We start from the raw sequence: 25,318 nt of genomic DNA, 5'->3' as shown, positions 1-25,318 counted from the left end.
TTCATTTTGATACAAATGGATTTCCAGTTTTCCCAGCACCATTTGTTGAAGATGCTATCCTTCCTCCATTGCATGCTTTTAGCTCCTTTATCAAATATAAGATAGTTGTAGTTTTGTGGATTGGTTTCTGTGTCCTCTATTCTATACCATTGGTCCACCCACCTGTTTTGGTACCAGTACCATGCTGTTTTTGTTACTATTGCTCTGTAGTATAGTTTGAAGTCTGGTATCGCTATACCGCCTGATTCACACTTCCTGCTTAGCATTGTTTTTGCTATTCTGGGTCTTTTATTATTCCATATGAATTTCATGATTGTTTTATCTATTTCTACAAGAAATGCTGTTGGGATTTTGATTGGCATTGCATTGAACTTACAGAGAACTTTTGGTAATATCGCCATTTTGATGATGTTAGTTCTGCCTATCCATGAACAGGGTATATTTTTCCATCTTCTAAGGTCTTCTTCTATATAAGAGAGGTAAACAGGGAGCCTACATCCTGGGAACAAATCTTTACTCCACACACTTCAGATAGAGCCCTAATATCCAGAGTATACAAAGAACTCAAAAAATTAGACAATAAGATAACAAATAACCCAATCAACAAATGGGCCAAGGACCTGAACAGACACTTCTCAGAGGAGGACATACAATCAATCAATAAGTACATGAAAAAATGCTCACCATCGCTAGCAGTCAGAGAAATGCAAATCAAAACCACCCTAAGATACCATCTCACTCCAGTAAGATTGGCAGCCATTATGAAGTCCAACAACAACAAGTGCTGGAGAGGATGCGGGGAAAAGGGTACACTTGTTCTTTGTTGGTGGGACTGCAAATTGGTGCAGCCAATTTGGAAAGAGTATGGAGATTTCTTGGAAAGCTGGGAATGGAACCACCATTTGACCCAGCTATTCCCCTTCTCGGTCTATTCCCTAAAGACCTAATAAGAGCATGCTACAGGGACACTGCTACATCGATGTTCATAGCAGCACAATTCACAATAGCAAGATTGTGGAACCAACCTAGATGCCCTTCAATAGATGAATGGATAAAAAAATGTGGCATTTATACACAATGGAGTATTACTCTGCATTAAAAAATGACAAAATCATAGAATTTGGAGGGAAATGGATGGCATTAGAGCAGATTATGCTAAGTGAAGCTAGCCAATCCTTAAAAAACAAATGCCAAATGACTGCTTTGATATAAGGGGAGTAACCAAGGACAGGGTAGGGACGAAGAGCTTGAGAAAAAGATTAACATTAAACAGGGATGAGAGGTGGGAGGGAAAGGGAGTGAGAAGGGAAATCGCATGGAAATGGAAGGTGATCCTCAGGGTTTTACAAAATTACATATAAGAGGAAATGAGGGGTAAGAGAAGAATAATACAAGTGGAAGAAATGATTTACAGTAGAGGGGGTAGAGAGAGAAGAGGGGAGGGGAGGGGAGGGGAGGGGAAGGGGGATAGTAGAGAATAGGATAGACAGCAGAATACATCAGTCACTAGAATGGCAATATGTAAATCAATGGAAGTGTAACTGATGTGATACAGCAATCTGTATACGGGGTAAAAATGGGAGTTCATAACCCACTTGAATCAAACTGTGAAATATGATATATTAAGAACTATGTAATGTTTTGAACGACCAACAATAAAAAAAAATTAAAAAATAAAATAATACTTCCATTCCACTTAAAAAATAAATAAAAGTAGTTTGAGCCAGGCACAGTGGCACATGTGTTTTCCCAGTGGCTCAGAAGGCCGAGACAGGAGGATCACAATTTCAAAGCCAGACTCAGCAAAGGCAAAGTACTAAACAACTCGTACTAAGCAACTCAGTGAGACCTTGTCTCTAAATAAAAAATACAAAATAGGTTTGGGGATGTGGCTGAGTGGTTGAGTCCCCTGAGTTCAATCCCTGGTATTCCCCCTACCTGACCACCCCACCCCCCAAAAAAAAAGGTAGTTGCAAGGCTGATTGCTATGGTGCATTTCTGTAATCACAGGAACTTGAGATGCTGAGGTAGGGTCACAAATTTGAGGCCAGCCAGGGCAACTTAGGAAGGCCCTGTCTCAAAATAAAATAAAAATAAAAAGCACTGAAGATGTAACTTAGTGGTAAAAGCACCCCTAAGTTCAATCCCCAGCACCAATCAATCAATCATAGATAGATATGGAGAAGTACATAGAGAATGATCATATTTATTTATATTCAGTATATACTTTTTCAACCAGTTTGAGATACAAATTAAGACCATCTTTTCTGTTAAAATGTTAAATTGTTTTATTTGAACATACTGTAAAACTACCTTGCCTAAACTTATGTATTATGTTCAATTGGTTTTTCTGTTAGAAAATTCTTAAGATTTGTCTGAAGATTTTACCAAAACATTCCTAAGATTTGAGAAATTATCAGCACAAGTCCTGGAAGACTTTTCTTTTTGGTAGTATACACACATGTAAAATGTGTGGCAAATTAAGACCCCCCCCTCCAAAATTAATACAGATTATCTTGAAATATTCATTGAGATGAGAGGAACAGTTCCAGAAAAAAGGTTCACTTATTTAAACCTGGCCTCTGTGTAAACTGGATAATGTGTTAGAAGTACAACTGAAAGCTCTCTAAGTTTTAAGGAAGATGGGAATAAATGGTTATTAGCGGCAGTTCTAAGACATTACCAGTGAAACCTACTCATATATTTGATATGTGAAAAATTGAATGTTCACTTGAGCTTCAATGCACTATGCTAATTCTGACCATGGCAAATATCTAAGATAAATATAATATCAAGATAGAGACTAATAAATGATTTACTTAACTGAGTTAACTCAGTCTCTGGGTTACAAGGAATTTTGTTATTTCAGAATTCAGACTTAGTTCTTAAGTCTCACAAAAAAAAATTCATCATTCATTTACTCATTCTTTCTCCAAATATTTATTTGAAATCAATAATTCACCAACAAGCTTAGTGAATCTCCCTACTGTTGTGATTCAGGCTCCCATCCCCACCCCTCTGTGGCTCTGAGAACAGCTGTGATTTGTTCCATTCCCTGTCCACTGGAAACTACCTCTGCCCTTTCTACCCTGCCCTGTTGAGCAGCTAAATGCTGATTGCTGGGCCGTCCAGGTATTTGACTAGGCCATAATTCCACATTATTCTTCTGATACCAAACTCCCTGACCTTATCCTGTGTGGATATTCCATTCATTCAGGGTACAAATGCTATTTTGGGGGCCATGCTTTTCACATGTCAATGTTGATACCAACTCATGAGGAGCTACAGGCCTGAGCATTGGTTTTGGTAAGATCTTTAAAAAATTATTTACAGATGTTTTTCAAACAAAAGTTCTTTTGATGTTTGTTATTCTCTAAAAGTGCTCAGTACAATGTGAAATTTGGCACAGTATGTCCAGCTAATTGCATTTGTTTGATATATCAAAGGACCTGAATATCTGTAAACTTGTGAACTTAAGGAAAAATCTCTTCAAAGCATACTTCAGTCTCATTTGAATCTCAAAGAATCCAACTAGGTCTTATCTCATCCAAGCTTCTGTTTCCATGTCTTCCTCTGGCCATTGTTCTTATTTATCTTGTTTGCTTCTTAAAATCTTGCTTTGGGGCTAGGTATATGGTTTAGTGGTGGAGTGCTTGCCTAGCATGCATGAGGCCCTGGGTTCAATACCCAGCATCAAAAAACGAAAAACTTTATTTTTTCTTAAGCATCCTTTGGATTTTCAGATGCTTACAATCTTTCAGTATAGATGTTAAAACAATATTATATTTGGTACCATTCATAGAATGATATTTAGGGCAGCTTTTGGTACATGCAAAGGGAAGAAAAGATCATTTAAGTCCAAAGGAATTATTTCTCTGTTGGGAAAGTCCTCATTTCCCTTTGTATATTAAAACACCACTTAAACCAAAGAGGTTAATGTTTTACATGGGTGCTTTGTATAATAATAATACTCTTCTACTTTCTAACATTTTGAGATACCAGTGTTTCATAAATGTTAATTAATGGAGGGATGCCATATTATCATCTGCTCTAGCTAATAAATTGATTATAAAATCATGGTTTATAGCCCTTGTCTCTTATATCATGGATTCACGGATTCTCTGGGCCCTGTTCTCCATAAAATTACCTATTGTTCATAAAAGCGTGAGAATGCTTATTTTTTAAAAAGGCTTAAATATAGGCATAAGAATTCTGGGGACAAATGGTAAGGAGTAGAAGAGTGGCACAGGAGGAAGGCTCTAAGTCATGACTCCAGGATTGGAAGTTGTAACAGATGAGATCCTTAGGACAAAGTCACACTTGAGAGTCTATCAGTTGCACTGAGTAATCTTAATGTCTGATTAAGTGCCGATGGCGGCAGCAACCTCTGAGGAAGTTATAGTCATTCAAAATGATTGCTGCAATCAAGAACTAACTAGACAGTGCCTTGGTCAGTCTTGCTGGGTGCTGTGCAGGTTTGTAAACTCCAAGATAAAGTAACTGTTGAACTTGCTTCAGTATATGCCAACCTTATTACACCCACTCTATCTCCAGCTGGGTTCAAAGTTCCTTTTTCTTTTTCTTTTTTTTTTTTTTTTTAAAGAGAGAGTGAGAGAGGAGAGAGAGAGAGAGAGAGAGAGAGAGAGAGAGAGAGAGAGAATTTTCCAACATTTATTTTTTTTCTAGTTCTCGGCGGACACAACATCTTTTTGTTGGTATGTGGTGCTGAGGAAAGTTCCTTTTTCTCATGTCGAAGGTTCCAACAGAATCTGCACTTATAGGCATCCTAGACACAATCACACTTCAGTCTGATTTTTTTTTCTGCTTACTTGTCTGTCTACTCTAGGAGATTTGAGGTCCTGAGCAACAAAGGATATAGAATTTTTTACTGTTTATTTTTAAATTTTTGTAGTCCCCCAATTAGCATTGCATCTTATATAAGCAGCCAATAAGAACTTGTTTGTTTAATGGAATTTGATTTAATACCCCATCAATGTTTGCTTGAAAACTCTGCTTTCTTGAAAATATTGAATGGTTCTAGGTCACCCAGCATAGAAGAAGCTAAGAATGAATTCCTTTCAAATCTTGCAAGTTTCCTTTCTCTTTTGCACTTTGGGGTTTTAGTCATACCCAATCCTGGACACATACACACATACACTCTTGGGTACTTTTCTTTGGAGCCAGCTGCACACTTGGCAGGAGTCTTTCTGGGGCAGGAGGCAGCTGCTAAGCTGGATGCAAAGGAAAGAGATGGTGAAATACTTGCTTTCCTGCAACAGATAGACCAATATGACTATTTAAATTTGTCAAGAAAATAAACTACGGAGAAGACTATCTGCTTCATACAAAGATTTTTTTTAAATGAGCTTCTTTAAAAATTGAGCATGTATATGTTCAGTTTTTCTGAGGAGAAATTAGGGTTTTATTGAAAATTTTTTCATTAATAACTTTATATTACTGCATTGTAGTTATATATAACAGTGGATTTGCTGTTACATATTTGTACATGCATACAATATACCAATATAATTTGGTCAATTTAATTCCCTTCTATCTCCCTTTCTCTCTACCCCTGGTAGGAAGAAATAGAGGAAGGGGTTCCTCTATTCTACTAGTGTCCCTTCTATTTTCATATGACTCCCCACACATCTTTCTCACACCCTTTCCCCCTTTCTTCCGCACATGAGAGAAAACATACAACCATTGACTTCCTGAGTTTGGTTTATTTTGCTTGGATTCTTAAAGGGACAAGACCCCAAAAGGCTAATAACTGCTGCTTGGTGAAAGAAAACAGAATTGAGCTTTTTAAAAAATGGCATCTAATTTGATATGAAGTTTCTTTATAGGAAGGACAACATCTGAGCTTCTTTGTATTTTCTGCATCTTGTACAATAGCTATCCAGCAGATGGCAATCAATAGGGGTCTGTTTGGACAAAATGCATTGATAGTAAAAGTAAGGCTTACTTGAAAACTGTCACTCTCTAGAGATGACATCATCTATCACTGTGCCTTGTCCTGATAAACCAATAAACTGGAGTCACCTTAAAAGCAGTGAGAGGTGAGAGGGAAATTCCCACAAATGAGTGCCCCAAACTGTAAGAAGTACTAAACTCCAGGATGATAAGTCCAAAGCATTTACATTTATCAATGCTGCAGCTTATCCTCACAAGGAACAGTGAGGGAAAAGGTGTTTTACTTAGCTATGTTGGCAGTAAAGGGGTCAGAGTTAATATGAGACTTTTAGAAATTTTGGCTCAGGACTGGGTGCCAGTTTCTTTCAGTGTTTTGCAAACAATCTGAATACATTTATTAGTGGCTGGGAATGTTCAAGGTGTTGGCTTGGGCTTCAGCCTATAAAGAAAACACTGTAGCTGGCTGGAGGTCTCAGAGTGTTCAAGGCATTCTGTAATTTTCAATCAGGACAAAAGGTGAGGGAAACTGGGGGACCCTATCTCTACCTCACTCAAATGTGCCAGCTTATAATGGTTGCTGGAATGAGGTTCCCCTTTCTGAAAGAGGAGAAATTTTCCATTTTTTTTGTAGGAAACTTGTATTTGTAAAGATTTCACATTAGATTCTTTAAAAACTCCATGGGACACATAGATCTTTCGGGGAGTAAGGAGTCTTTTGAAAAAAAAAAAAAGGTAATTATCAACAGTTATTAATTATGAACAGTTATTAATTATATGGATTCATGAATTTCATTGTGATATGTCCATATATGCATATAACAGTGCTTTGATCATATCTACCCACCAGGGGGTAGGACTTTTGTGATAAAATGAGGCTTGGTTTTCTTCAGATAGGAGATTTTTTTCTTTTTCTTTGTAAATGTAAAAACAAATAAAACAACAACATCAAAAAAAGAGCAGAGGTCTTCCTAGATCTCACAATGATCCAAGTTTAAAACACAGCAAAACAGTCTACACTGGTCTTTAACAGCATCTGTAACAGTGAGAGACCAGAACTCTTTGAAAGAGCAGGTGAGTGTTCTAACAAAGTTCACAGTGTGTGGACTAAGCTAGCACCTTGTCACCACAAAGGAATAGGAAAGGAAAAAATAATTTCTTTTTTTATTTTATAAAGCAACAGCACAACTTGCTGGCTCAGCAAATGTTTTTCCCTGTTGAAGTTTGGCAAAGAACAGGACTTGGGAGGTCTTCTCCACCCTTAGTCCTTCCTCCCGCCCCCGACTGTACCATTACATCCTAGATACTGGGGTGACTGAAAAGGGCAGGGAAGGAATAGGAAGTGTCAAACCCCTTCCTCTTTATGTACGACAGCACCTGCCACTTTTTTAAAAAGTAGATAATAATCTTAATCCGTTTGGGGGCTTTGCTGTGCTTGCAAGGTCACAGCACTGAGAGATTGCATTGAACTTTGAACCATAGCTGAGGGGTGAGGTAAACAACAGGGCTATAAATATCAGAGTTTCTTGCTGTGGCTTTGTGGAGCTGCGAAGCAAAGAGAAAGGAAACAGGCTTGTCTTGTCAGAAGGGGTTGCGTAAGTAGGAACTTTGTGTTTTCCAATAATTGATTCTTTTAGAGTTTGGGAAATACTTTTTGAGTCTGATAAAGTGCGTTTTCCCTCCTTAGAATTGACTTTAAAAAATGTTGGTTAAAGGAAATAAACATAATAAAAAAGAAAAGGAACAAGAGTCTAAGTTTGGGTGTGGTAGGTGAAGTTCCTGGGGGACACAATGTGGGCTTTCTTGTTGATTTCTGCTCTGCACAGCCGAGCACGGAGGAAGATGCAGAACCCAAGCACTTTCACTCTGTGGAGTCTGGGATGTTAAGTAGGCAATGTCATATGATCAGATTCAAGTATTTCCCACCAAAATGCAGAGTGAGAAAAACAAAAAAAAAAAAAACAAAAAAACAGGGCTTAAAAACCAGCCCTGTGGATTTGAAGAGCAGTTAGAAATGTGCTCATTCTACAGCATTGTAAGGATATTGAGAACAGTTTCAGAAAAAAAGAAAAAGATAAGGGGGTGGAGAGACAAGAATAGACTCCATTCACAATGCAGAAGTAGCGTCATTCTTAAAGGAATTAAGTCATGTTTCAATCAGGGGTCTGTGAGTAAATTCAAAGTTCTGCGGGTTAAGTAGAGGAGAATCGGAGCCTTCAGGTAAAGGCAGGGTTCAGATGCTGTTCTGAAGTTCAGGAGGAGAGTGGAGAAAGTAGCTGCATATCCTTTTAGTGGGGAATTTTAAACAAATGTAGGTCTGCATATGGAGAATTAATTCCAGGTTTTGTGATTGAAAACTGATCTGAAATTTACAACTACTTTCCACTTTTTATTGGGTCAGTTTCCAGTGAATCCAATTTTGTACTTTACTTATCCTCATTATTTTCACATAATCAATTGACAATTACAATTAAAATAAAAACATTTTTATGTAAAATTATTTTAAGCAAATAAAATTGAACAGCCTACTGATTGAAAAGACAGGGAGATCATAAAGTCAGATTTCTTTAATCCACCACCCTCTGCCAATGGCTTATTTTTTCATTAGAAACCCAATGAGAAAAAATCATCTTTTCATTCACAATTGTTATTAAGTGATTTGAAACTCTGTGCTTTATGGTAAAGTGAGTATCAGGTACGATCTTTATAATGAATACTCTGTAACTACGGAATGTCTTTCTTTTCTGGTGGTTGGGGTCAAACTCAGGGCCTCACATGAATTTATTGCCTAGAAAAACTCGGGAAAATCTAGTCATTCTACTAAGAAACAAAACAGCTTAAATTATTCTGATGTTTTCGTTGCCATTCTAGGCATAAACCAAACAGGCTACTATAGTTATTGCAAGGTGATCTATCTAAAACTGTCAATATGTTGCAGTAGCTAAAAGGTCACATTTCAGATTTGATAGAACTGGTTTGAATCCAGTCTCTCCTGTAACTTAACACCTGTGATTATAGATAAGGCACCTAAACTCTCTCAGCCAGTTTCTTAAACTGCAAAAGGGATAATGGTGACATGATTGTTGGGGTTAATTAACATGATATGTAAAAGGGCTTAGCACAGTGTGTGTGTAGTTCTAGCAATGCTTAGTAAGTGACAGTGATTACAAGGATAACTGTATTATCATGCAAATACTACCTTAAATTTTTCAGACTTAGTTCAAACAGATCGTCTTTTTAAAGAATATTAGAATCTAAAAAATATTAGAATATTGAGGCGGCTTGAAGTCATTTATATTCTGTCCTTCATTAGTTAGGATCTTATCAAGATATCATATCTAAGTTGGTATTTTGGGGCATTATTTAATGTGAAAGTTGATCAACTTTTTTAAAATTTATATATATATATATAAATTTATGTATATATAATTGAAACTATATATATAGTTTTATATATATATATATATATATATATATATATATATATATATATATATATATAGAGAGAGAGAGAGAGAGAGAGAGAGAGAGAGAGAGAGAGAGAGTTCCAATTAGTTATATATGACAACAGAATGCATTTGACTCATTGTACACAAATGGAGCACAACTTCTCATTTTTCTGGTTATACATGATGCAGAGTCACACCATTCGTGCATACATGTACAGAGAGTAAAAATGTCTGTCTCATTCCACCAAGTTGATCAAGTGTTTAAAAAATCAGAGTATATCTGCCTGATGTATATCAGATTGAGCCTAGCCTAGATCATTCTGATTTAAAGGTTCTACTCTTTGTTGTTTTGTTTTTTGGAAATGGGGATTGACTTCAGGGCTTTGTGAATGAAAGGCAAACAATTTGTCGATGAGCTACATCATAGTCCTCTACTCATTTTTTAAATTCTGGGTTCACTCAAGGTTACTTATTGTTAGCTTCCTCCATTAAAAAAAAAAAAAAGTGTTTTTTAATTGTAGATCAGTGCCTAAAACTGCATTGACTTCCTAGTTTTGGAATTTTGCCCTCATGTGTATAGGTTCTTACATCAAAATAAACTGGAATTACCTGTGTGCATTTTCTTTGCTTATTTTTTTTTAAAGAGAGAGTGAGAGAGGAGAGAGAGAGAGAGAATTTTTAATATTTATTTTTTAATTCTTGGCGGACACAACATCTTTATTGGTATGTGGTGCTGAGGATCGAACCCGGGCCGCACGCATGCCAGGCGAGCGTGCTACCGCTTGAGCCACATCCCCAGCCCTTCTTTGCTTATTTCTGTTGAATATGTCCATTTCCCCATTACTTCGCACCCAGTTTTGTTGTTGTTGTTGTTGTTGTTCTTGTCACCTCTTAGCTGAGAGGGCTGGCCCTAATTGTGATAATATTTCTGGTCAGGCATTTAATATCTTAACTTCTCAGCTCAGAGGGCATCTTTTTTGCTGTCTTGTCCCAGGAGCTTCCTGAAAGTAGTGTAACCAATAAATAGACTAATTGAGTATAGTTTTAATGAGTATTAAATGGCACAGGGAGCAATGATCTGTAAACTTTCACCTGGGTCAAGTTTTTTTACCTTTATATTTATCTTGGTTTTAATAGTAACGTTATGGCAGACAGTCATATATCTGAATAAATTCAAATCCTGTAATATTACCATACAGCTATACTTTAAGGATTAAGGAGTGAAAGGGAGTCATAATCAAGGTATTTATAAACATGGAAGGTTTGAACTTGAAGAGCTAAAGGCTCACATGAGCCACATGCACGTTGGTATACTGCCCTCACTGCCAACTTTCTTCCTGAGATCTCTTTCAATTTTTTTTTTAAATTTCTGTGTAGAATTCTCTACTTACCCTTCTTCCTTAGATTGTCAGAAAGCAGAAAGAAGTAATCAGAACTCAGTGCATCTCAAATGAAACTCAGATTGTATTTGCAGAATGCTATACAAACCAGTCTAAACACAGTGTAAACGTGTATCTTCTAGGAAAGTGCTTGGCTGCCTGACCAGGCAAATTTCCATAGCATTTTTACTACAGTATCTCACTACACCTAATTGATGCTTTAACTGCCTCCCACCCCCACCTCTAGCTGATACCTTCCTCTTTATAGGAAGATTTGGTGCAGGGAGGCTCATTAAAATGAGCCAAACAAAATGAAGACAAAACCCACAGGCTAGGTATTTATAGGAAGTAGAATGATATACCTGCCAGATTTATATAATTCATAGTTAGAATGTTACATTATCTATGAAGATGATTACAGGTTTTCTCTTTTACAGGACAACCCCAGCAATGTGGAGGAGCCTGGGACTTGCCCTGGCTCTCTGTTTTCTCCCCTATGGAGGAACAGAGAGCCAGGGTGAAAACTTCATTTGTAAGCAACCTCCAGACTGGAGTATAAGAGATCAAAATCCAATGCAGAACTCCCATGGTTCAGTGACTGTGGTTGCTCTTCTTCAAGCTAGCTGATACCTGTGCATTCTGCAGGCATCCAGGTAAGGTAGTCTTTTGTGGTTTAGAATATCTTTTTGTTTATTTTTAAAATATATATATATTTTTAAAATAAAATATATATACATATATATGTGTGTGTGTGTGTGTATATATATGTGTGTATATATATATATATATATATATATATATATATATATATATATATATAGGTAGTGTGTCCTAGTACAACTAAAAACATATATATGTTTTTAGTTGTACATGGACACACTACCTTTATTTTGTTGATTTATTTTTATGTGGTGCTGAAGATCAAACTCAGTGCCTCACACATGCAAGGCAAGTGCTCTACTGCTGAGCCACAGTCCCAGCCCTGGCTTAGGATATTTTTAGGGAAAAACTATTAAATAAACACATGCATATGTACATACAGTAAAACATAACTGGGAACAATGTGTTTATTAAATCATATTTTTGGAAAAACTTTATGTGTTTAATAAATTAGAAGAGAGAAGACAAGGAGGATATACACCAAAATATTTGTAGTGACTTTTGGTAGTGACTTTCTTGGCATTATGAATATTGTTCCTTTTTGTGGACCTACATTTTATAACTTCCTACTCAATATGTGTTGTTTGTGCAATGAAAATGTTCTAAAACATACTCCTGATAATGGGTCAGTTACCAATATAAGCAGCAGAGAAGGGTGTTTTGCTAGAGTAGAATAAACACTACTTTTTCTATCAAAGGTGTTGGGTCATTTAGCAAATCTATATCAAAATATTTGTAGGGTTATTCTGCAAATATTTATTGAGCAGAATCTCTGTGTCTGTAAGATAAATTTTAAAAATAGTCAGTTCATGAGGTTAATCTGAAGACTAAATGACTAATGTTTGTGAAAGCATTTAGCATACAGTTTTAAATAAGCACAAGTTTTAAATAATTCTAAAAATGAAAGTTTTGGAAACTTATAACAATATGAAAAATATGGGTCAGTCAAAATAGTAAGAAGGAGAGTTTTGCAGAAAAAAAAACTGTGTGAAGAAAGAGAGAAGAAACTACTAATCCTATTAAATCATTTTCTGAATTTTTCCCCCAAATATTTTAGATTGGAAGACCTGCGAATAAAATTGGAAAAAGAAGGATATTCTAATATTTCCTATATTGTTGTTAATCATCAAGGAATCTCTTCTCAATTAAAATACATACATCTTAAAAATAAGGTTTCAGACCATATTCCTGTTTATCAACAAGAAGAAAACCAAACAGATGTCTGGACACTCTTAAATGGATACAAAGATGACTTCCTCATATATGACAGGTCTGTATACATTCACACCTCCCAAATTAAAATATACCTACTTCCTTTGTATGTATTTATCTACACCAGACATGACAATATTTATTGTTAAATACAATGCCATATTTCAGTTCTCCTGTCATATAATCTTTTTTTTAACATTTAGAAATTAAAGCCACATCTTCAGTTTTTGAAACAGTTTCAACTTTTGATCTTCTGATGTTACACTCTGCTGGTTTCCCCATATCATTCTTCCTCCTCCTCATTCTTCCTCTGGCATTCTTCCTGTGTTTCTTCTGTGCATGTTTATGTTATTAAGAATGACTGAGATTTCTTTCTCCTCACAGTCTGCACATTCTGCATGAGCAATTTCATCTATCCCTTGACTACAATTATAACATATATTCTGATGATCCCAAATATATACAAAACGAGCACAATGACTAAACTCCAGACTAGAAAATCCACTTAATAAATGTTCACAAATATCTTAAACTCAAGATAATTATCTTCTCCTAAAACCTGCTTCTATTTTAATCTTCGTGAGAGTTATAGAAAGCGATGCTTTGGGGGAAAGATGTGGTTGAGCATTATGGCTTCCACTCCTTCCTCTGCCAGCCATCATCTAATATGATGTGGGGACATCACAGACAGCCTTGTGTGTGGTAGTTTTGCTTCCATCTGCCCTTCAGAAAATGGTGACAGGCATGGATTACTGACTTCTATCCAACCTTCCATGTTGGGTCAGTTGTGACTTTCTATGGACTCTAAATCCTCATTATATTTATCTCTTCTTCATAATCACTACCTCAAGTTACTTCCTCCGTGACTGTTCCTCTAGATTTCTGCAATAATTCCTACTTGTTTTCTTTCTGCTTTAATAGTGATTTTACAATAAGACACCTCATTTTGTTTTATTTTCAAATACCCAGTTTCAAAATAGGCCCATTTAAGGGTTGGTTTCTATATGTTTGAAATGGCTTTCTTCAAGGAAAGGCAATGTAAAAGAGTTCATCATTCAACTAGGTAAAGTTGAAGTGACTATATATTTTCCCCATGAACTGGCATTCCAATTAAGTAAACAGAAGAATCCATTTGCACACCAGGCACAATTCTACTCTAAGTATTGTGTATATGAAAAACCACACTTTGTAGTCTTGTTTATCTCTAATTTATAATTTTAAGACAACACATTTCATTTCTGAACTGTAAAGTGTGCTAATCATTTAAGCATCATCTGTACAAATATTCATTTGAATTTATGAACAAATAAGACAGTCATGTTTTGAGAGAAACTCAATGCATACTATACCTGCTGTAAAAATATTCTCAGTGGGTACTTTGTTTTCTTCTGGCTCTTCAGAGTCTGATAGCCACCCACTGCCTAGGCCTAAGCCCTATGTGTCTTTTATTAAATACTTTTTCAATATTACATTTCCTTCTTTTAGGCCTTTAAACTTCTAACTTAGACAGTTATAAAATATAATACTTTGATGTTTGTATAAAGCCCTATATACTTACTGGGTAAAATGTGGCAAGAAAAATATTTGAACCTCACAATTTCTGAGAATTTGAGTTCTTCATTGTGCTGAAATTTTTGTTGCATTAGATGTATTTTTAAATAAATGTGCTAATGGCAAATTCTAGATCTTTTTATTATACTGTGATTTCTGGTTTGGAATTTTTGCTGCCCTACCAGTTGCAAAACCTTATGTGGTTTGCACAGCTTAATTTATAAGTCAGTGTTTTGGGCTCTGTAGAATTTATGTCAATCATAAAATCATGTTTGACCAAGTCACAAAGACTATACTATACATTTTGGTATAATTTAATAATAGTAATAATATATAAAAATGCTAAGATTAAACTTACTATAGTCCTCATCTGGTATATGGAGCCTGGGAGTTCATTTGTAGATCCAATCCACAGAAATTTACTGAAGGTAAAGAATTTTAAGTTTCAGACCATGAAACCTACAATACCTATGCCAAAATATGCTTGAGTAGTATCACAATACAAAAAATATTGTAATAACATTATGTTTGTCCTTTTTTTCTAGATGTGGCCATCTTGTATATCATCTTGGTTTGCCTTACTCCTTCCTAACTTTACCATATGTAGAAGATGCCGTTAAGATTGCTTACTGTGAAGACAGATGTGGAAACTGCTCTTTCAGGGTATTTTTTTTCGATTATTTTTACTGGGAGAAAAGAGGAAATCTTTTAAGAGCTTATCAAAATAAGTTAGTGTTTCATAATCAATTAGCTAATTAACGTATTTACTGGTTTACTAAAAATATAATTTTGTAATTACACTGTTTTGCACACTTTTTGTTGTGTAAAATATAACACATACTTTCAAACATCTTTTTTAGACCCATAATTCTGCCTTTAGCCAGAAGGGTTTTAGACAACAATCAATGTAGGTCACATATTTTAATTACCATCAAATGATATTGAATGAGTATAAATGTTCAAAAAATTTAGGAAACATATACAAAAATATTATTGTAGTAACCTGAAAATGTTCACATAAGAGCATAGTGATACCAAAGCTTACCTATGGCATTACCTGTCAAGGAATTGAGGCAAGATAACTACTTATATCGAGGATGAAAGATTACCAGCTTTTCTGTGAAGAACTTATACTCTCTTCCCAGTCTGAAATTTTAATTATTTAATTTAATAGAAAGTGGAGTAAGTTTTCCACTCATTACCTAAAAGTGTTATGAGAAACACTATATTTAAATATTTTAACAAAAAGAATAAATAATAATATATTAACTAGAATTATTTTCTCTCTTATTGAACAGAAAATAATTCTATACAAAGTTTCCTTGATAGGGCAGACTGGCAGAATTTGAACTCAGGTTTAAAAACCATTCTGAATTTGATTTGTGAGTTGTACTTTGATTTTTCCCAGGTCTAAAGAAAGCCACCACCTTTCATTTTAACAAACAACTTAATTTAGTTGGTAAGGAGTACAACAGGATAATTAATTATTTGTCACTTTTTAATCCATTCGTACACCATAATAATCCTGTGATAGTTATTTTATGATTTTAAAGATGGGGAGACTGGGTAATGGAAATAAAATATTAACTCAATGTCTAATCTATGATAATTAATAAATACCAACTATGTAAATTTCTCCTATTTTGGTATCATTTCTGTATTTTGTATTTGTGCAAGTGTCTGATAGTTATAAATATACCTAGATATATAGAAAAAAAGCAAAAACAATTCCTATAATATACTTAAAATTTGTGAAATTTATTTATTTGTTTATGAATGCTTGGGATGAAACCTAGGGCCTTTTGCATATTAAGCAAGCACTCTACCACAACTCAACCTTATAAATAACATTTAAATAAGAATAATACACTATATGTATCCCATAGACAAATGAGATAGGAGTTTTTCTATTTCATTATTTCCTAGATGTCATTAATTATATAAACATTATTTGATATACTTTTAAAATGCTGCCAATTAAAGTACAACACTATGTTAAAAACACCATCAATAGTAAGATACACTCTAATTTCAGAAATAGTAAAATGTGAAAAAATATGCACTGTAGAATCAGTCAGTAATTAATAGATTTTCTGAAACTAGATTAGTGTTTGCTATTTATGTTTGTCAAATCATTTAACACTTATTTTAAACATTTACTAAACTTTATTAGTTTAGAATCAAATACATAGTTCTCATTTAAAAGTAATTCATATATAACCAGAAAGTACACCCTTTAGTAGATATATGCTAAAAATCCAATGGAATTTGTAACTTCATAACATTGTCATACCACTTAGTGATTCACTGGGTTCTCAAGTTCATTTTGTAATTTTTACAAATCAACTTTAGGTTGAGGTTTAATATTGCACTGTGATATCTGTAGGCCTGAAGTATGTTTGTGAGTACACAAAACAATAATTTTTCAAAAAATGAAAGAACTATTATGCATAATGGAAGATTATGGTCAGTGAAAAACAGGCAGTAACTTGCTATTTTCACCTGACAGAACTATAGCAGAGACACATTGGCAAAGCTTTGGTTAAGTCAAAACATTTCCTGCCATACACTGAAGTATGGAAAACTATAATTTTTGAGCAGAGTTTGTTGCCATTTTTTACTTATCAAAGAAAAACTAATTTGCTTCAGAAAACAATGTTAGATTAGATGTATTGTTGGCACAGATGCAAAAGGTTCCATGTAGGTCAACTGATTTTAGGATTTGATATTTGTTTTTACTTCATGGAAACTTAAGTTCTTTTAGCCAGTTTACTTAATTTTACTTCTCAGCTATACACAGTTTGGCTTTCTCTTTAAGCTTTTAATAAAAAAAGTCTAGGGGTTGAGACTAACATTAGACTCTTTTTCATTAATATAAAAACAAGAAACACAAAATCAGCTCTATCCTAATTAACTAGCTGAAATCCCATGTGTGTCAGTTCTACAAATAATTTTTTATGCATTCTTGCTAAATTTGCAAGCTTATTGATAAGTGATTTACAAATCTGTTACAGACTCTTGAAAATGAAGACTTATGTAGAAATGTATCTTTGCCCACTGTGGAAAAAACAACTGAGGCTCTGCAGCCACATCACCATCACAACCATCAGCATCTTGGGAGCAGTGAGCTTTCAGAGAATCAGCAACCAGGAGCAGCAGATACTCCTTCAAACCCCGCTCCTCTAGACCTTCATCACCATAAAAAACACAAGGGCCAGTATAGGCAGGGTAACTCAGAGAGCTGACAGATGGCAGGAAGTGAAGGTTTACAACTTTCACTTGCACAAAGGAAACTCTGCCAAAAGGGATGTGTAAATCAATTACAGTGTAAGTTGTTCAAAGATCCACAGGCAGCTTCTAGTAGCTGTTGCTGCCATTGTCGACATCTGATATTTGAAAAAAGAGAGACTGCAATCACCTGACAGTGTGCTGAAAACCTCCCATCTTTATGTAGCTGACAGGGACTTAGGGCAGAGGAGAATGTCATTGAATCTTGTCAGTGACGAATGCCTCCAGCTGCCTGACAAAGAAGTCAGCAGCTTGATCCCACAGAAGTTGGCACCAATTGAAGCTGAAAAAATAAGGCAAAAAAGTGAAAATGACATTCAAACTAAATGTTTAAAATAAGATGTACTCCCCAAGCTGGTCTAGACACAATTTCATTTCCAGCATTTTTACAAGTCATATAATTAATAATTAGTGAACCAAAGCCAGGAATTGGATAATGTGCAAACAGAGAAATCTACTATACTGGTTTCTAAATTTTAAATTTTATGCCATAGAAATTTTGACCCAAACAATATTTTTATTAGGAGGCAACTGAAAAGTGATTGCAGCTTTTGGTTAATATGTCTTTCTTTTTCTTTTTCCAGTATTCTATTTGCATTGATGAGAACAGAAACATAAACTATGACCTAGGGGTTTCTGTTGGATAGTTAGTAAATTAGAATGGAGGAAGAACAACAAAGACATGTTTTCCACTTTTCTTTACTTATCTCTCAAAATAATATTATCTTTTAATCTTACATTTTTAACTGATTAAAACTTTAAAGAAAGAGGTGGATTCTGTTTAAGATCCAGAAATACTTAACACATGACTATTTTGCTAAGAAAATATATGTGACTACATTTTTAATATCTGCTTACTTTTTTATATCTAATACTCATATCTTGATTTTTACTATCATCTACAAATAAATCCTTTGTATCTTATTTTCTTTCTTTAACACTGTATCATACTCTTCTGAATTTGAAGAGTATGATACAGTTATTTGGCTGTCTTGAAAGATGAAATGGGAAAGAAAAGAATGTTGTCTATCTTTTAGACTTCCTAGAGTATTTCCATAGTCAATGATGGTTTAATAGGGAAATTAAACCCTCTAAACTTGAACTCCTTTATGGATAATACTGTTAAGCAAGAATGTAGTATGCAGATGGCTGAGATATGGATGTGTCTAAATAAACTCAATAAAAAAGTTTAAAGTTGTTTTTAATTTTATTATTTAGGTAGTATGCTTATACTGAACATAGAAATAAATTTTCCACTGTCTTTAAATAAATTAAATAGTAATAAGGAATTTATAGCTGTGCTCAAAACCGTCTACGCTTAAGGTGAGAATCTTTTTCAACAGAAAGGCGCTGCTCTAAATCACGAATGTTATTACGAAGAATTACAATCTCCTTGTTTTTTTCTTCTTGAAGATGTTGAAGCTTCTAAATGAAACAGAAAAAAACTGTCATTACAATTCAGAAATAATAAAATTTAAAACAAGAAATGAAAAACAAACTATACTCTGGTTTAAGCTTGTATTTAAAAAGATATTTTGAAAAGCTTATAACTTCAGTTTTGTGAGATTTAATGGGTAAAACTGGCATAAGGATATAAAAAAATCTATTAAATATATTTAGATTAATATTAGGTAACTTTTATAGAAAAACTTTAAGAAAATTAATTTTCTTAAATAATAGTCATGGGATAAAAATCTCACATACCCTTCTATAGATACTCTGTGGCAAAACAGTAGCATCTGTATATGATTTTGATTTGGTCTGAAGTCTTGCTAGTTTGGCATCAAACTGAATGAAATTTAAAAAGAAAGTTATTGAGAAGATTCTAGTTAAATAACTAAAATTAAATGTTTCTATAAATATAATTCACAATATCCTTTGACACATACTCTATAATTTAAGTGCATTCTTTATATGACAACATAAAAATCTTTAAGAAACAATTTTAAAGAAACAGTAAAGAAAATCCAAACAAGATTAAACCTGACTGCATATTAAAATTATTTGGGGAACTCTATTCTTCCCTAGTGCCCACCTCCTTATTGTGAATTAGCATCCGCATATCAGAGAAAACATTCAGCCTTTGATTTTTTGGGATTGGTTTATTTCGCATAGCATGATATTCTCCAACTCCATCCATTTATGTATGATACATCAAAGTGTATAAATGCATTCTACTGTCATGTATAACTAATTAAAACAAATTTTAAAAATTTAAAAAATTATTTGGTGAAACTTTAGGAAGTACCAAATACCTGGGCACTATTTTAGAGACTCTGGGGTATAGCTAGCATACTCTCTTTGCTCAAAATCAGGTGGTTTTTTTCAGTATTGTGGCTTGAAACCAGGGCCTGGTGTATGCTAGGCAAGCACTCTATCACTTAATTATATACCCAGTCAGCATCAGCTGATTCTATCATGCAACCAGAGCTGAGAATCTAGTTTAAGTTAAAGATAGAAAAAATATTTTTACATTCTCATAAGGGTACTTTTGTCAAGAAAATGTAGTGTTATAGGAGTCATAGGAGGAAAGCTTACTTGTCCTTCTCTAGAAACTGAAGCTAAGTAGTAGAATTTGGATGTAATTTATTGATTTACTTTGAATTTTTATTCATTCAAATTAAACAAAGTCAGGTTAAAAATTTTCATAGATCATTCTTACACACCAATTTTGTTTTGAACAATATTGCATTATAATTCTTCCTTTCTAATTTAGTGTTGTGCCTCTGAGGACTTCTAAACTCTCCATAAAATTGTGTTCTGGTTTGAGGGGAGAAATGTAGTTATAACAAAGACAGATGATAGTTCCATACATAGGTTAACAGCATACTTGAACTAGACTAATGACAAACCCTAGATAATAAACAAAATACAGACTCCCAACTGATAGTTTAAAAGTCAATGGTGAATCTTGAAACATGACCTATTCTATTTCAGTTGGTCATCCATCCTCTATTGTTTGTGGGTATACTTAGTGATAAGCCAGCAGCATCAGCAAAGAACTTCTAAAATCAACCTGAGTCCCCTTTCTGCCATATGATTACACATATTACCTCATCAAGCACCCCAGGAATATACCAGTTTCTGGAAAATAAGCAGTATATTTTAACTAAGACCTATGAACTATCTTTTTTATACCAGGGACACTTAAACACTGAGCCACATCCCATCCCTTTTTTATTTTGAGAAAGGGTCTTGCTAAGTTGCTGAAGCTGTCCTTGAACTTGTGATTCTCTGCCTCAGCCTACAGAGCTGCTGGGATTAAAGGCATGAACCACCATACCTGGAGATCTTTGCATTCTTACAACATGAAGTAAAATGGGAGTTGAAGTGGGGAAGCATAATGAGATGGAAGAATATAGAAAGGAGACTGGTAAAATATAAAGAACAAAATTAAAGGACAGGTATTTTGTCAAAATATCAGGATTTTTGAGATTCTGACATGTGATTAGCTTCAGAACAAGAGCTGGAGCCTCAGTCTATGAGATGCTGTACTAGAAGTTCCTTAATTTTTTTTAAAGGAATTAGGTTTGTTTGCCTCTAAAACAGGTGTTTTTACAGAAAACCTTACTGAAAAAATTGTCTCTTTTTATCCAGATAAAGCAAAAATAATTTCTAGTTGGTTTACTACACTTCCACAATTTCTTCTGGAGAGAGAGTAATGTTGAGGATTAAAAACACTCTCCCAGGCTGGAATGACTGTCTTATGAAGCTCATATAGATTTGACTGTAAAATGCTGGCAGTCTTTGAGTTATCTGTTCTTGCTCTCAGAGGAAATGACATCCTCCCTGGAAACAAGAATCTTCTGAACAACTAAAGAGTCCACCTTCAGCTCCAGTGTTGACAGGCAGTGTGGCTGATGGTTGTATGTTGACTGAGCAGGTCCTCTGGTGAAGAATGAGCATAAAAACAGAAGTGTTTTTAATTCTGAAATTTATCTCACTGTGATGAACAATAACTGAAGTATTGTTTAGACTAAGTAATATATCCTAAAGTTCAGTAGACTTTTAAAATACCTACCTCTAGCTGTAGTTTGATTATTTCACTTTGTTTTTCCTTTTCTTGAGTTCTTAATTTTGCATTTAACTCTGATATTTCCATCTCCTTTTTCTCTATTAGTTCCTTGTGCTTTTCTTCATTTAATTCAACTGAATAAAACAAAAATCCATTCACTTAACATTTCAAAAATATTATATGCCTATATATCTTAAGTATTTAAAATAATTCACAAGAAAGTAAATTTTACTGTCTTATGTGTGGGATAGTTTTTACATATTTTTGTTAAGACCTTGCAAAATGTTTGAAACACAAAAAAGTCACTCATGAAATGCTTCTGAGTGAATAAATTAATTTGTAATTTTATTCTTACTCATAAAATGCTTCTGAGTGAATAAATTAATTTGTAATTTGTGGGTATACTTAGTGATAAGCCAGCAGCATAAATAAACAAGAGATGCAGCAGTTAACAAGGTTCACAAAGCTTGGATTCCTAGGACTAGAGAACCTAAACTACTCAATGACTCTAGAGCTACATTAAGTCCCTGCCTCTTCTAAATGATTAGGCCTCTCTCAAGTTCACATCATGTCTCTCTACACATCATCAAATTTCTTCTTGTCTTGGGGCTGGGGATGTGGCTCAAGCGGTAGCGTGCTCGCCTGGCATGCGTGCGGCCCGGGTTCGATCCTCAGCACCACATACAAAAAAAGATGTTGTGTCAGCCAATAACTAAAAAATAAATATTAAAAAAAATTTTCTTCTTGTCTCAACTTTCTCATTCATGCTAATAATGTTACAGCACCGAAGATGGGAACCTCAAGGAAATCTTTCATTATTTTTTTTTAATTTTCAGTTGTAAGGGGATGAAAACCTTTATTTTATTAATTTATTTTTATGTGGTGCCGAGGATCAACCCAGTGCTAGGCAAGCACTCTACGACTGAGCCACAACCCCAGCCCCCAGATCAGTCTTAAAACATACTTATAAAGACGGTCATCCCCTTCTCGGAAACCTTTAGTCATCACTTTCCCTTTTTAGACTATGAAAGGGTCAAAGAATACAGGTATAGCTACAGTCTTTCCCTTGCTGAACTTTTTTTGTGTAATGCCACATTTTTTTGTGTAATACCCACAAGGCAGAAAATGGACTATTATTTATTAACATGCTCCATGTCTTCCTCTCTAAATATTTTGGTTTTTGTTTTCTCTTTTCTTTGAGGCCCCTTTTCTCCTCTACTAGTAAATCTTATACATACTCAAGATCTAGGATCAGGGCCCTAGGATAAGTTCCCATCTTTTCCTGAGATGAGGTAAATCCGAGAAGAATATATTGAATCATACAAAGTCCTAGAGAAATTGTTTGCCATTCAGTCCACTCTGAACCCATTATGTGCCTGGAGGCAGCATTGCTGAAGATTTGAATTTAGAGAAGTTATGATTAAAATAAAAACTAAAGCATGTAAATGGATTCCTCTTCAGATACTTTATTAGAGGATAATCATATGATTTTCTTTATCCTAATTTCTTTGAAAGATTTTGTTATTAAGCTTATGCTGGTCTTATGAAATGGTGTTATAGTTGAATGTGAGGTGATCCCCCAAAGCTCCTGTGTTAATGCAGAAAGTGAAATGATTAGATTACATCAGTCACAACCTAATTAGTGGATTAAGCCATTTGATGGATTAACAATTTGAATGTACAACTATACTGGGTGCTAACTACAGGCAGGTGGGGCGTGGTTGGAGGTGGTGGGTCACTGAGGTGGATGTGCCCTTTAGGATCACATCTTGACCCCTTGGCTCCTCCTTCTCTCTCTCTGCTTCCTTGCTGTCATAAACTGAGTAGCTTTCCTCCACCATGACCTTCCACTATGATGTTCTACCTCACCTTGGGCCCAAAGCAATAAAGTTGGCAGACCAGAGACCGAGACCTCTGAAACTGGGAGTTAATCCATTTTATTAGTTTTATCAAAAACTTTGTGGCTCTGATCTTCATTGCTATATATTTGTTTACAATTTCACTAATCTGACATACTTCTAATTTCTTTGAGTCTAGTTTGTTTTTTCCCCTAAACTCTTGATTTAGTTAGATAGCTGATTTTTAGCCTTTTAAAATATTTGTATTTAAAGCTACATATTTGCCCATAAATAACTACATAAGGTTTTTGTTTTGTTTTTGTTTGTTTGGTGGTACTGAGGATTGAACCCAGGGTCATTTGCATGTTAGGTAAGCACTGTGCCACTACATCTCACACCTTTTTGTTTTGAGACAGGGTCTTGGTAAGTTGCCCAAGCTGGTCTTGAACTTGTGATCTTCCTGCCTCATACTCCTAAGCATCTAGGATTATAAGTGTGTGTCACCAAACATTGCTGTACAAATTTTTATATGTAATGTTATCTATATAATTCAGTTTAAAATAATTTTTAACTTCCTTTGAGATTTTCACCTGGATTTCCAGGTCATTAATAAAAAATTCCAAGAATACAGAGATTTTTCTAGTTATCCATGTTTTACCCAGATTACCTTAATTGCAATGGATTCAGAGAACATATTTTGTATGATTTCAGACCTATGTGATGTGGAAAAATTCACCTTTGAGTTAATGACACAGTCAAGTTTCTTAAATGTTCTATGCATACTTAAAAAAAGGCATATTTTTAATTTACTGTTTATAGCATTTTAAATATGCCACTTGGTATAAGTTAATTTTGTTGTTTACATTTTCTATACCATTATGGATTTTGCATATTTATATGTACTTTTTCTACCACTAAAAGAGGTACCTTCAAATCTCTCACTATTGCTGTGGATCTGTATGTTTCTTTTATTTCTTTTAACTTTTGCTTCATATATTTAAAGTCCTGTTAATTGGTGCATAAAACTTTAGAATTGTATTTTTTCTTGTGAATTTAACATTTTATAATTATGAAGTATTCATATTTATCTTTAGTATTTCTTTTTGACATATTTTCCTATACTTCACCATGTCATCAAAGTTGATGGAGACTCAAGAAAAATGTAAGTTTCAGTTTGTCCTAACTCTTTCTTACTTCACATCTAAGTTATCTTCTGAGTACAGGTCTTTCTTGAGAGCTTGTTTGGAGGTTCTAGCAGGGGAGTACAGATACTCATAAACTCTTGACTGAAGAACAGTCCTCCTCTATTAGGGAAGGTCTTCCTCTTTGAATGAGTATACAGCTTCAGGAGGGATGCACGTGGAGCAATGAAAGAGGAAGGGGAGACCTGCCAAGTTAACTCTGGAAATTAGTGCATGGACAGATGTCACAGCAAAATCACCTTCACATCCTGTGGGCAGGTCTTTCCATAGACTTTACCACTAGTCCTACATACTTTACTACCTCTCCATAGACTTTCTTGCTAGTTTTAGTCATCTCTGTTTTAGTCAGCTTTTTCACTGCTGTGACTAACATACTCGATGGAACACAATGAAAGCAGTTTTAAGAGGGAAATTCATTGCCTGGAGTTCATTCCCCCAAAAAAGAAAAAAATAACAAATAAATGATCTCACACTTCATCTCAAAGCCTAGAAAAAGAAGAGCAAAACAACAGCAAATGTAGCAGAAGGCAAGAAATAATTAAAATCAGAGCTGAAATCAATGAAATTGAAACAAAAGAAACAATTGAAAAAATTGACAAAACTAAAAGTTGGTTCTTTGAAAAAATAAATAAGATTGACAGACCCTTAGCCATGATAACGAAGAGAAGAAGAGAGAGAACTCAAATTACTAGCATACGGGATGAAAAAGGCAATATCACAACAGACACTACAGAAATACAAAAGATAATTAGAAATTATTTTGAAACCCTATATTCCAATAAAATAGAAGATAGTGAAGACATCGATAAATTTC

At 34.5% G+C, this 25,318-nt stretch overlaps 2 protein-coding genes across 3 annotated transcripts in view; one reads left to right on the top strand and one right to left on the bottom strand.

Moving 5' to 3' along the window:
• The first annotated feature begins 7,354 nt into the window (after positions 1-7,354).
• Positions 7,355-18,647, top strand: SELENOP (selenoprotein P). The gene is made up of 5 exons (XM_081280049.1): positions 7,355-7,505; positions 11,176-11,391; positions 12,456-12,668; positions 14,707-14,824; positions 17,176-18,647. The coding sequence occupies exons 2-5, from the start codon at positions 11,189-11,191 to the stop codon at positions 17,728-17,730; spliced, it is 1,089 nt and encodes a 362-aa protein (XP_081136175.1). The 5' UTR covers positions 7,355-7,505; positions 11,176-11,188; the 3' UTR covers positions 17,731-18,647.
• Positions 18,648-18,659: 12 nt separating this feature from the next.
• CCDC152 (coiled-coil domain containing 152) overlaps positions 18,660-25,318 on the bottom strand; it is a gene marked incomplete at its 5' end in the record, with an annotated part of 43,670 nt that continues 37,011 nt past the window's right edge. For both annotated transcript variants that reach the window (XM_081280068.1, XM_081280069.1), the window contains 3 exons: positions 18,660-18,874; positions 19,154-19,237; positions 21,471-21,598. In XM_081280068.1, coding sequence (XP_081136194.1) covers positions 18,752-18,874; positions 19,154-19,237; positions 21,471-21,598 — 335 coding nt within the window. In that variant the 3' untranslated portion in view covers positions 18,660-18,751. The remainder of the gene's footprint in view (positions 18,875-19,153; positions 19,238-21,470; positions 21,599-25,318) is intronic.

The sequence above is a fragment of the Spermophilus citellus genome (assembly GCF_964194105.1).
Source record: "Spermophilus citellus genome assembly, chromosome: 1".
NCBI lineage: Eukaryota > Metazoa > Chordata > Mammalia > Rodentia > Sciuridae > Spermophilus > Spermophilus citellus.
Note: the sequence above shows the minus strand (reverse complement) of the source record. Positions and strands in the feature narration are given on the sequence as shown.